The 13,969-nt window shown below is 40.3% G+C and overlaps 1 protein-coding gene across 8 annotated transcripts in view; it reads left to right on the forward strand.

Annotated features, from left to right (window-relative positions):
• The first annotated feature begins 6 nt into the window (after positions 1-6).
• The window catches only part of LOC100741423 (regulator of G-protein signaling 20), a 19,895-nt gene continuing 5,932 nt past the window's right edge, over positions 7-13,969 (forward strand). Inside the window, exons 1-5 of one of the 8 annotated variants that reach the window (XM_024366959.2) lie at positions 7-1,535; positions 7,192-7,497; positions 8,698-8,706; positions 10,998-11,373; positions 13,692-13,969. In XM_024366959.2, coding sequence (XP_024222727.1) covers positions 7,205-7,497; positions 8,698-8,706; positions 10,998-11,373; positions 13,692-13,931 — 918 coding nt within the window. In that variant the 5' untranslated portion in view covers positions 7-1,535; positions 7,192-7,204 and the 3' untranslated portion in view covers positions 13,932-13,969. The remainder of the gene's footprint in view (positions 1,536-7,191; positions 7,498-8,697; positions 8,707-10,997; positions 11,374-13,691) is intronic. The other 7 variants (XM_024366957.2, XM_024366958.2, XM_033320245.1 and 4 more) reach the window with 7 other exon arrangements.

The raw sequence follows: 13,969 nt of genomic DNA on the forward strand, positions 1-13,969 counted from the left end.
GAGGCGGCGGTAGCGGCGCTCTAGCTGCTGGCGGCGCCAGCGCCCTGCACGCAGCACCTTCAAACAGAGCCACGAAACCTATTTATACTCCGTCAACGTAGCGGACGACGCGACGTAGCGAGAACAGCGCCGTGTTCTGGCCGCCCACGCGAGCAACAGCCCGAACGAACCGCGCCGTGAGCTGCACGACCACGAACCTCGAGAGAAGACGACCAAGACGAGCAACAGCCAGCAGACACCAACCTACTCTCTCGTCCCCGATCTACGTGTTGCTGCTCGTTACTAAATATTCGCCATAATAGTTCGCTGCCGTCGTCATCGTATCGAATCGTCGTGCCGAACCGTGGCTGGAGGACGTATCGTAGTTAACCGGTGGAGCAATTCGGTGGAATTCGTGAAACGCTCGTCATCCATCCATCCATCCATCCATCCCGTCGTACACACTCCTGCTTTCCAACGATTCGAAATTAGAATCGTTCTACTGGTTGGCCGATAGAGATAGAGAGAAAATAGAGGTTCGTTGGTCGTCGTGGTGGTGTCGATGGACAGCGACGAAATCCTCATGGGACAGGATCAACGACAGTGGAGTCTGGCTAGCGGCGCGGCCACCGGAGCCCACCCATAGGGGACGCCATTGAGAGTCTATCTTTCCCTTGGCGTGTGATCGACCGTCGCGCATCCGCCTTCCCTTCTCGCGTCGTGTGCCGATCTGCGCGCTCTACACCACCGCGGCGCGCGGCGGTTGCTCTCCTGTCGCCGGAGCTGCTCCGCTCGCTGGATGGGGTTGGGTGTCGTCGTGGTGTCGCCTTGCTGTTGGGTGCCGTTGAACGCGTCTCGCTGGTGATCGTGTTGCCGGCGAACGAGTGGAAGAAGAAGAAGAAGAAGAAGAGGAGAAAGAGGAAGCTCTGTTTAGGGAGCTTTTCAAGGCTGGACGAGCCAGCGGGCGGGAAATGGCCGGTGGTGTACTGTTATAATGCTTGAGGACGATCCGCTGGCTGGACCAAGGCGCGCCGATTCGTTGACCGATTGTTGTTGTTCAAACACCGACGTTGCTACCGACTTCGTTGAGATCAACGTTGATAGCATAGTCGTGGAGAACATCGTCGAGGGAGTCGGTCGCGAACAGACTACGAAGAAGAGCACAGTGACGAAGGGGCGGCTCGCGTAGCCCAAGAGCATCGTTGTGCGTGTGGTGCGTGGTGCGCGCGTATGTGTCCGTCCGTGAGTGAGTGGCACGAGTGAAAAAGGTTGAGGCGATTGTAACATACGCGACGAGGGCTGCGAAGAGCGCGTGCTGGGAGCATGCAGGGTTCGGGCGAGGCCCGAAGAGGCCTGAGTCCCGCGGGTGGACCGGGATAAGGTTTAGCGATACGATTCACGAGTACCGCACCGGAAGTGACGAAGAGGATAACGAAGTTCGGATTAAACGGCTGCTTGGTCGCGTTCGCTCGACCAAGTGAACGTCCTTAAGCTGAGATCGCAGGGACGCGGGAAGCGAGCTGGACTCGCTTTCGGGCGCATGGAACATGATAGAGGTGAGGCGATGTGATATCGATTGAGAGATGCCCTGTCGATGGTTGAGATGCGAGCGAGAGCTTGCGTCCTGTGTGGCTCCTTTCTCTCTTTCTCTCTCTCTCTCTCCCTCTCTCCCTATTCCTCTCTCTCTCTCTCTCTCTCTCTTCCCCTATATATATACATATTTCTCCCTCTCTCTCTCTTTCTCTCTCTTTTTCTCTCTCGCTCACTATGCGTCTGCTTTCCGTTTATATTTCGTGGATATTTTATTGTTCGTTTGGTAATAGAATTTTTGATTTTCAAATAGCGATTCTCATGAGCGTTGGAAAATGGGAGAAGAGATTGAAGAATGGTTTCATAGTAGGAACAGTTAACAGCTGGAAAACGTCGAGCAGTGGCGAGGATTTAGGTTAGCTAGATTGTGTCGAGCCTGTTGATCCAACCGGGCTTTATATTCGGCCCGGATGAATAGTTGTTGCCGACACACGCGCCAAATCCAGGTTTCGCGATCCTCGCGACACGAAAAATTCGTGTGCTACTCGTTATCGGTTTATTGGACGAGGTTAGAAGAAAATTTATTTTCGAGGTTAGTTATTGCGAGTTGGAAATAATTGAAATCTAGGTCACTGGTTTGAACATCCAGGTAAAGTGCCCCTAAGAAGCTGTTATTGGAAGTAGACTGCGGTTGTTTACGCAAATTCATATTTTTATGAACACTTCTATGAACGACAGATATAATCTGTCAGATTTATAATATATAATATATAATATATAACAGATATACATATAATCTAGATATTATAGTGCGAGATCTAAAATACTATACGCATATACTATACGCATTGCCCGTATACGTATATTCCGTATATTTTTACAAATTTTACTCCTCATTAATGCATAAACATCCGCAGTCTAATAATAAATTTATGAAATACGATGAGTTTGTGGCATAATATTGATAAACAATAAATCTCAGTCGACATTTTTTAACGTAAACTTCTTCCACGATTTTCATCTATTTGGAATCTATAAATACTGACTACATATCTTTTAACACTCTACATAAAAGTCTAAATATTCACAATATCATAACTTTCAAACACAGTACCCTCGATAAACTTGTACATTCGTTTCTCGAATATCGGAAGATACGTGGAACGATGATTCGAAGGAACGAAGTCGGTTGAAATTGGTAAAATAAACTCAATGTACAATACAAATGGGTTTGACATACTTTGGTCAGGTTATGCACGTGCTTTGGAATGGAGCAATTCGTCGATGGGGTCGATCCTCTTGCACATTAGCGTCGATAACGCTTTAACGTTTCGAGTCACTGCCACTCGATGATGATACGTGCATCAACAAGTGTCTGAGCTTGTTGCACTGGTGCACGAATGCTATACGATGTTTCGGAAAAAGCCTTTTCTCGAACAAGGTTATAATATCGTCCGGAGAATACGGTATTCAAAAATAGAAATGCAGCCTTTGGGAAAATCTTTCTTTCCTTTTTTACGCGAATGTTTCACAAATGAAAATGTTTTCGTATCTTTCGGAATATGTAAACGTTGTGCGAATGCACTTTTAGGCAACGTTCCAATAGTCGCCGGAGATCCCTCGATCATTTTGTATCCACGTTTTCCTTATCGTTTTATTGGCAAACTTTTTTCTCTTCATCTTTTCACGTTTAATTAACTTTTTCGTTATTTACGTTGCATAATCTCGATTTATTTGCATACGTTCGTTTTAAACTCGAAGAATAAAACGCTAAAGATAAAAAATTACCCCTTTATTTTTAGTAACATTGAAGAATGAATAATTTTATCGCTTTATTAAATCGTATCATTACTTGCAAGCAATCGTGAAAGATACAGCTTGAATTTTGACATTCTCGAAAAAGGGATCCTCTCCAATCTTTCTTTTTTCTTCTCGTTTCTTTTTTAATGTACCACATTGTATACTGAAATAGTTCCAAAAATAGCTTTCAATATATAAACATTTTCCTCTTTACATCTCTAATCTAAGTTCTTACAAACAATATCTTCTGAAACCACTCTAACACCCTCTTTTATCGCATCGACCAATACAGCTTAACTTAAATAACATTTACAACCTATAAATAAATTTCCAATTAATTATTAAACCAAACAAAATTGCTCAACGAAATTAATATATCCTAACATCATCTAACACGTCCACTTCCCCTAAAGTATCCAATTTGAATTAAATCAATTAAATCGACTGATCCTTGCAACCATCATAACTTAATCTGAGATTAAACGAACCTTGGTTAAAATTAAATAGATAATTTTCCAACTTATAAGTACACTGCAATTTTTTCCAAGAAAATTCATCTTCTAACACTCGCTGAGTTGTGAATTCTTCCTCGGAGCGCCGTCAGACGCGCTTTTCTCGTGGTAGCTTCGATTTTCACCCCTCCACTTCCGCCTGTCCGCTCCGTCATCGGCGAAAATCGCGTTCGCGACCGCGATTCGCAATGGCAATGAACCGGCACGCGTTTTCGTCTCCAAACGCTTCGATCTTCCATCTTCGTGCACGCACACGCGCCGCACGAAGGCCTGCTGTTTATCAATCGGTGCCCACAGCCCGTATAAGCGACTCTCGAACGCGTTATCGTGGCGAAGCTGCTCGCCAAGCGGATCATCGATATACACCGCCGCGTAAAAATAAAGCGAATAGGGAAAGAAAGAGGAAGAGAGAGCGATTGTGATCAGTGAAGAGGCGATCCACGAGATTTCGCTTTAGTAGAGGGGTTAATTCCTTCGATTCAAGATAATCGGATACCTCGAGAACTTGTTGCGATCTCGATGGTCTCTTTGGTTTTGGAAATTTTTCAAATTTCAGGTACTTCGATACTCTGCAAAGCTTGAAGATCTTTCAGAATCTTAATTGTTGAAATTTGATAAAATTCTTTTTAGAACATTACAAAGATTTTGTAAGTTTAGGATACTTCGATACCTTGAGATCTTGAAGACCTTATAGAATTCAAGTATCTTAGAATTTTTGTTAAAACATAGTCAAAGTTTTGAAAATTTTTGGCTACTTCGATCACACCTTGAGAACCTTTTGGAATCTTTGCGATGAAAATATTTTACGATCTTTTTCATGTTTGAGATTTTTTATAAGTTCTTCGGGTCTTTTTGGAATCTTTCTATGTAGTACTCTTTTAAACATTCTTTTCGGAATTTTTGGAGAAATTCTTCAAAATTTTCAAGAATTTTCGTGGCGTCCAGCGTTTCACGAATTTCACACGCTTCCTGTGAGATTTTGAATTTATCGTTTCCGTGCCCACTTCGAAGATACGAACGGATCGATAGGTGCAGCTGAGCGTGCGACAATCGTATCCAAACAAATTGGTTGGCTTTTGAAAGCTTATGTGTCAATTACCGTACGGTCAGGTTGTTTCAATTAGAGCTTAACGACTTTATCGTGTTTCCGCGTGCGAGCCGACTGTGATGTTTTTCGAGTGTTCAAATACATATGGGGCGAGAGATAGAGAGAGAAAGAAAGAGGAAGTTTTGGTACATGCCATACACTAGCCCATAGTTAACCCTTTTCCTTTTTTTTTTTTAATAAAAGCTACCCCGATACGTGGGAGCGGCCTCTTTCTGGCCACGTCGATTCAATGCTTTGATATTCTAAAATAGTGAATGGAATCACGTGCGTGCTTTCTACCTTGATTAAATTCGACTCCGAAACTTTCAACCTATTCAAACCTATTGCCAAACGAACAAGAGTTTCCTTGCCTTTTCAGAGAATACACAGTCTTCTTTATTAAATAAATTCCTTCGCTTGCTAAATAAATTTCTTTACTTAAGGAAAATTCTTAATACTAACTCAAAATAATAGTTGATGCAGAATGGCAACTGCATTTTCTTTATTTTTGAAATATAATTATATTCTTATCGCTGGCCCCTCTAACTCAAGAACCATCGACCTAAGCGTATCGAAGTATTCTATATATAAATAATTTGATTTAAAATACGATAAGTAATATTAATTACAACCTATATATATATATATATATTCTAGTTTTCTAAATTTTGTCAAATTTTGCTAAATATTGTAATCATAAAAGAAAGAAATATAAAATCCCACATTTTGATAGACTTGGTAGTTCTACCTACAGTTAAGGCTTTGATGTAATAAGGAAACGTTCATTAACCACTTTCCTTATTACCGACTGTAGAATGTAATTAGCACACATTTCTATAAGACGGTATATTCGTAGTAACGACATTCCTCTCTTCGTCGATTCCGCGTTTCTTAATCGGATTCCCCTAATTAAAACTCTCTGGAGGATAAATTCATCGTTGATACTAACGTAGCAATCGGAATCTACAATGTGATTTCGAATCGTCGCTTTCGAGCGCACACAGACTTCCGTGGTCAATCTTCGCTCATTATTACCAATAGTCACACTGATTTAGAATCGACTCTACCTAATATCATCTAATATCCATAAGGCTGGTCTACTCGTGTCTCTTCAGTCTCCTGACAAACTTCAAATTATTCCATTTCTCTACATTCTCCATTTAGATACTTCCAATTCAATTTACCATCCCTATCACTTTTTTCCCTTATCGATTCTTTCACGCAGTGTCCAAAATTTTAGAAGAAGATCACAAATATTCTCGTCTTCTATCCTTTTCTTACCATCTTTTTCTTAATAAATTTCCAACATTCTAAATACCATTTCCGTGATCTCTAAAGAGAATTCCAAAGAACATTTTTTTCTTCAAATGCACTTATTCTACTCATAAGTTTTCCCTTTAAATCCAATTTACCGTTCCTTTCATTAATTCTGTCACGTTTCAAAGGGGTATTTCGAAACTTTTAAAGAGAAACCTAAAGAGCGTACCACATTGCTTTTTTAATTTCCAAAATTTCAAAGAAGATTTCAAGGGATGTTCCCTTTTGTAATTTTCTCTGTCCCGTTTCTAAGCGCTCTCTTTCAATTCAATTTACTCCCTCAACTCGCCATTACTCAGCTTTCATTAATTTCGATCAGAATTTTTCTTATCACGTCTCTAAGTTTCCTTTCCAAACCAATTCGCGTTTCCTACCGCTTTTCCTCAATTAAGTCTTGCACATTTCAAACTCTTCCCAAGAATATTGCAAAGAATATAGTATTCTTTACCACTTCTTCCCAGTCTACCCATAAGTTTTCTTTTCAATCCAATTCCTCTTTCGCCGTTTGCCGTTCCTGCTTTTCTTCCATCAAGCTATTCATATTCCAAACTTGTCTTTCCTAACTTCCTCGAAGACTATATACCATTCCAATCTTCTTGATTCCACTCACACGAGTACTTGGTCCGATCCAATTCATTGTTTATTCAATTCATCTCAGCCTGTAATTATAGTTTATACGCTGCCTCTCAATTAATCCCACTAAACATTCTCGTAAATATTTCCAAAGAAAATTCTAAAAACTATACCATCGAATTTCTTCCATGCAAAATGGAATACACCGTGATGCTAATCCACCGTAAGATTGTGTCCTCGGCGAATCGGTGACAAAGAAGGTTAAGGTCGCGAAAAGGCCGAAGAGCGTCGATCGGTTGCTCCAATGACTCGGCGTGCGCGCCTGTGTATTTTTAGCGAGATGGAGCGATGATGGGTTCCGGAGCTGGGGATAGGGCTGGCTGACCAGCGCAGATATCGTTTGCAGATGTCGAGCGGAATCGGTGCAACTGCAATGGGGATCGACGTTAGTCACGGGGCAGGGGGTGGCGAGGGTGTCGCCGGTGGGTGCCGGCTCCGCGCGCAGAGCCAAAGCCAGGCGAGCGGATCATCGGGCAACTCGCAGCAGTCCTCGCAGCAGCAGCAACAGCAGCAACAACAGCAGCAACCCTCGTCGCAGCAGCCGCAGCAGCAACAGCAACGCCAGTCATCCGGAATCATGGGCCGCTTGAAGAAGGACAACTGTTGCCTGTGCTGGTGCTGGTGTTGTAGTTGCTCGTGGTATTAATGTGCCTGTCTACATCCCGCTTTTTCTTTTCACCAATGGTTTGACAAAGTTTGTGGAAGGTCACGTAGTTTTTCTTTACAAGCCCTTATCATTTTGTCAAAATTGTTATCACGGGAATGGTTGGTTAGGTACGTTTCGTTTTTGATTTTGGGCTGGTACTAGGCTGATTATTTTCGTTGTTGGTTATTATTCAGCTACCCTTTTATCGTAGTAATTTTTTTTTTTTTGTTAGTTGTCATTTAGAGTTATATAGAGCTATTAAGCTTCAATTGCCACTGTTACATAGGTAGGCGATGTTGGTAATTTGAAACGAGTTATCTGATTTTATAGTAGGTTAGTTTACTTACGTTGCGTAGTTTATGCGATGAAAACTATTAGCGTCGTTTGTCTCAGAAGATACGGGCTACAAATGAAAACTGGCTAATCTGAGATTAAGTAACTTAATTTAAATATAATTATAAAGTTACTTTATGATCATCTAGATTCTTATGATACTAGATGAGCGTTAAATTTAAAGGGACAAAGATTGTTCGTACGAGAAGATAGCGATTCCCGTGATTGGTAACACTGATGTCAGTTGCATTGGTCGACTGCTAATATTAGTTATATATTACACGAAGACTGGATGTTTTAACTTGTAATAATTAATTCAATGACTGTGCTTATACAGAAAGCCATTACCTTTTATTCGTACCAGCTATTCGATTCAGATAAATACAATTCTCAACTTCAATTATTAATTCCACAACTTTCGTCCTCACGATGCTTCATGCTTAGTACATGTCACTCTTCCTGCAATGCATCCACGCTTATGTCCCGAGCATCTCATTAAAGACAATAAGCTGACCTCGACTCGTCATAAGCGTATGAAAAAGAAAGAAAGAAAAAAAAACGTACTTTTACTAGAAATCTCGAGTTGAAACGCGCTCGACTTGAAAGCAACGAGTCGATCGAACGTTTTCATCCGTCCATCGCGGAAAAGAAGAGACGGTGGCAACCGACGATCGATCCTCGAAACCGTCCCGCGATAACTCGCGTATCCTGCCGCGTGACAAGCCATTATCGCCGCGTTTCGTAATATAATCGTAAGCGAAACGACGTCAGTCCATTGTCTTTAAAACGGAGCTACGACCTATTTATCGAAGAACAGCCATACCTATATACACTCTTTCTGTGTTTCATGCTGCACGCAGGCATAATTGGTAAGCAGGCCATCTGCGTTCGTTCAAATTACTTCTTCTTTTCGATCCGTAGCATCTTACTATATTTTAACGCAAACGAATGGCGCAATTCCTCTCGATTCTCACGAAAGAAATTGAAAATCCCACTTAACGAGATCAACCTCCATTCACATTGCTGAAAATATCGGAAGAGATTTTGGTATCTCACCTAACTTTTAATCGACAAAGAGAAACTAAAAATACCATCAGCTTAATACGTTACTTAAAATTCCTACCTTGAAACGTAGAATCTAACAAAAATTAAGTCCATCAAGTTAAAATACCCTCGTGCTGAAACTATTCATTCCACCAATATTCGTCACATCGTCTATCGATTATCTAACTTACAGCTGACAAACAGACACTGAAGATATCATAGACCCAAATAAGTTTCTGCGAATTCATCTCCTCAAACGAAGTCGATGACAAAATTTAAACCACGCTCGACACTAAAGCATCTCATTCCGCAAATACATATTCGTATCAGCATCCCTTAACGTAAGCGACAAAACGGAACCACAAATATCGCCGACTCGATAAATTCAAAATTCATATTCCAAGAGGAAAGAGATAATAAAACAGAAACCCGTCAGCTTAAAGCAAAACTTCTTATTTCACCGATATAGCAGCATCGATCGACTGGCAAACTTTTTTAGCAGCCCCGAGAAAATCCACCCTAATGCCCATCGAACATCCACCAATCTCACGCTCCTCCACGCGAAACAAACAACCCATAGATCTGCCTCTTTATACACGAAGAAACGGAACAGAGTCTCTGTGAATATCCCCTCTCGAATAAAAAGGCATTCGTACGATAAGCAAACGGACTCGCCGCGGCGTTGGTCGAATTTTTTGGAACGGCAGACTGTTTCAGTCGGGCGATAACCGCCCCTGGGTCGATAGATTACGCGGTGGCTGGCACGGAACCCTCGCCGGATGCGTAACACGTGTCCATTCTCGACGGAAATCTGGTGGACTGGGGGAAATGTTTTTCCGACTGGATGTCTCGCGCGTCTTTCTCCATCGCTATCTGCTTGTTTATCCACGAAACTCACGGGCTCTTCCAACACGTTATCGTCGTCGACTGAAACGAAACGAGCGAGCTTCCGGAATAATGGAGCTCGTTCCGTCGCGCGGAGAAAACCGTACAAAGTCTCCTTTATTTTCGTTCGTTCCGTTTCGTCTCGGTTTGTAGTTTTTTATCTGGCAAGCGTCGCGGAATCTTTACTTTTCTTTTCCACTTCCTTTGTGAATTTTCCTCTCCTTTGGCCTGGTTTTTACGGTTCCGTGGCCATCGTCGGTCGAATTGCAGTGGTTAACCGTGGATCGTTTGTTTTACGAGTTTCGAGTTTGTGAATCGGTGAAATGGGCATTTTGAGGTAATTCCTGGTGGTTTTTACGGTATCTGGTATCTTTCTCTTTACTGTTACTGAAATTACTAGTAAATGAATGTAACGAAGAAAGACACGCCTGCATGGTTCGTTCATTGTGTAAAAATTCGCGGAGGAAATTTCAGTTTTTGAAAGAAGGACCGTTGCAGTTCATGGTTTATCACTCACGCGAGTTGGATTGGGAAAAGAACTGAAAGTCGATTTTCTCCTCCTAGAAACTTTACTCGAGTAAAATAGTCCATCGACAAAGGAACGTATTACATTAGCATACAATCGCATTTAGCACCCTCGCGAAGAAGAATCTTTCAAATGGCAATAAAAAGTCGATTCTACCCTGCAAATAGCCTCGCTTGAATAAAATAATCAATCACCAAAAAGATCTATTATCGTAGAATCCACACCACATTCGCACTAAAAGAAACAACCCTCAAATCACTCCACAAACTCTTCTCCCCCAAATAACTTTACTCAGATGAAATAACCGGCCAACAAAGGGCTGTATTTGCCTTGCCGTACAATCATACTCAGCACCCTCACCGAGAAGGAAAAAAACAACCTTCGAATCACGGTATAAAATCGATTCTTCCAAACCTACCCCTATGATCACACTGATATTTGGATATTTAACCAATCTCATGTTTCTATAAACACAGAAGTAAGAGAGATAAGATCCAAGCAGAAATCAGTTCACCTACGAAATATTATATAATAAGCACTCTACCTCAGTTATTTCCTGTATCAACGTACGTCTCTTGCACTTTGAAATTTCTCATAAATGCGTAAGAATTTACCTACGATCATCCAACCCCCGAAACTTCCGAAAACTATTTCGAACGATTATCGAAATACAAACTAAAAGGAATCGTAAATCAAAATTAACAGTTTGTCGGCGTTGAGGGGAAATTCGGCAGGCGCAGGAGGCGCGATCGATCAGGGGAAGAAGAAAGGGAACTCGGGTGTGGAACACAGCGAATTGTGCGACACGGGGAACGGACTCGACGGCTTGGATGGTCTCGATGGAAACGTGGAGTGCAGCCTGGAGGAGATCAGGTCGTGGGGCTCGTCCTTCGATAAACTGATGAGGAGCGACGCGGGCCGTAAATTCTTCAGGGAGTTCCTCCTCAGCGAGTACAGCGAGGAGAACATCGCGTTCTGGCTCGCTTGCGAGCAACTGAAACACGAGAGCAATTCCGAGAAGATCGAAGAGAACGCACGCTACATCTACGATCGTTACATATCCACAGTCTCGGAGAAAGAGGTTCGTGATGCTTGTACGGCTCTATTATTTAGTTTCAGGCTAGATTAACTAACTAAATTAGTAGTAAATTTTCTGCGGATTTTTAGCAATTTCATTTATCAAATGATTTTTCGATTAGAAATTAGGTAGCGGATGGAACTTTGCAAATGTGAATTATAAAATTGGATCTTTGTGGAATCAAATTTTATAGCGTGATATTAGCGAAGCGAGAGCGGTAGATATTTTTTCGATAAGAAGTTTGTGAAGCCGAGCCAAGTTAACGAGTTAAGTTGGGATGAAGAATTTGATTAATTTAAGGCTTAGCTATATTAAACTATTTGATTTATTATGACGATATCCAGGCTTTGTTACCAAAGGTCTTTCATTTTTGTACCTGGACGTGAGAAGAGTATGATGGGGTTTCAAGATGGGAAATTTAATTTAATTTAAATTTTGAATAATTTTAATTTAAATTTTTATTGGAATTATTGATAATGTAAAACTCGACACAATTCAAGCTTGAAAAGTTTAGTAGATTGGAAGAAAGAATAAATACTGGTGTCTTTTCTTTAAAGGCCTACTTAAACTTCCTTTGTACTATAATAAAGTGTTTGTTTTTGGTGAAAGAATCGAGTAGGCATCTGCCGCCCTCGAATACGCTCGGTAAATACCGTAATCTGTAGAATATTGTACAAATGACCGATCGTCTGCATCGTTATCGCTTTCGTTATCGAGAGTCAAACATCGTCATTGCTTCACCTGAGAAAGCTTAGTTCAAACATCTGTAGGGACAGAAATTTCTTTAACAGATATATCTCTTGAAAGATTTCAAAATTTCTTCAACAGAAGGAAATTACAATATTGTTTTAGCAACAATTATCTTATCGTTTTGATCGTTGACAGATTCAAATAGTCTTTCAAACTACAATAATTAGACTTAGAGAAATTCTAAAAATCTAAGCTAACAGGTATTTATGCAAATCTAAAAATCAATACCAAAAATTAATAAAATATTGTTACAATTATGTTTACATACTCCTAGCTTGCATTTTTCTTGCATCTTTAATGTTCAGTGCAGACGAACAACGCGACATCATATTATGACGATTTCACAGCATAAACGCGGCATTATATGATCTCACAAATCACACATCGACCTTTCTAGCCAGAGATTCAAAATAGCAGTAATTTTACACATTTTTTACTCACTGAGTAAAAATTAATTTTTATTTCAAGGGAAATCAATTATCAACAAATCATTTTTAAAAAATTAAATGATTAAAAAATATTAATTTCTAATTGTTTTGATTGCGAATAACCATTATGAATGATTAAAATTGTTTTCGGCTAGCAGTAACCATCGTCGATGTCGAAAATTTAATTTTAATTATCACTAACCAATACAGATGACCGGAATTTTTTTTCGTTACTAGAAACCATTATCGATGGCTCGAATTTTATTTTGGTTACCGGTAACCATTATCGATGGCACGAATTTTTTTTTTCGTTACAGCTAACCAATATCGATGACAAAAGCTTTTTCTCGTTACGTTCGATTATAGTCAATTGTTCCTAAATTACTGACAATTAATATTCATTGACAATATAAAAATACCCAATTATAAAATTTATGTATTTTATTAAATAAAAGGAAAATATAAAAATATATGAAACAATATTAATACAAGTGTTAATACAAATACTCTACTGCAATATCTTCCACCCTATTTTTTGTTTCATATATTTTCATATCGTCTTTTTTCATTGTTAATGAAAATATACAAGTTTTATAATTAATATCCTCTACGTTGTCGACGAATATATACCAATTATCAGTAATAACAATCGACAGTAGCCGAATACGTGAACCAGAAAGAATTGTTGCCGTCGATAATGGTTATCGGTAACCAAAATAAAATTCAGTCCATCGATAACGGCTACTGGTAACTAAAAAAAATTCCGGTCATTTATATTGGTTACTGGTAAACAAAATTAAATTTCCGTCATCGATAATGGCTATTAGTAACCAAAATAAAATTCCTATTATCGATAAAGGTTACTGGTGATCAAGAAAAATTCCGGTTATTTATATTGGTTGCTGGTACGCAAAATTAAATTTCCGTCATCGAGAATGGTTATTCGCCACTAAAATAAAATTCTCGTAATTGATAATGATTATCAAAAAAATTTATATAATAGTAATTATTATTCGTAACCAAAATTTTCTAATTAAACACACTTTTTAGCTGTTATACCATGATTTAAAAAATTTGCCGTATAACAATTGCGACGTCTAGCTATAGCGAACAACGCTTCTAACACACGCCTGCAATTTTCAGGTGAGTCTGGACTCGCGAGTGCGCGAAATAGTGAACCGTAACATGGTGCAGCCAACGCCGAACACCTTCGACGAGGCCCAGCTGCAGATCTACACTCTGATGCACCGGGACTCATATCCCCGTTTCGTAAACAGCGAGATCTATCGACGGGCGGCGAGACTGAGCAGCGGAACGACGGGATCGAGCAATCAGGAACACGGCAACACAGCCAAGTCGAAGGGGAAGAGGTCCACCACGTAATCGCTCGTTCAACGACCAAAAAAAAAAAAAAAAAGGAC

The sequence above is a fragment of the Bombus impatiens genome, unplaced genomic scaffold, assembly GCF_000188095.3.
Source record: "Bombus impatiens unplaced genomic scaffold, BIMP_2.2 scf_0263, whole genome shotgun sequence".
NCBI lineage: Eukaryota > Metazoa > Arthropoda > Insecta > Hymenoptera > Apidae > Bombus > Bombus impatiens.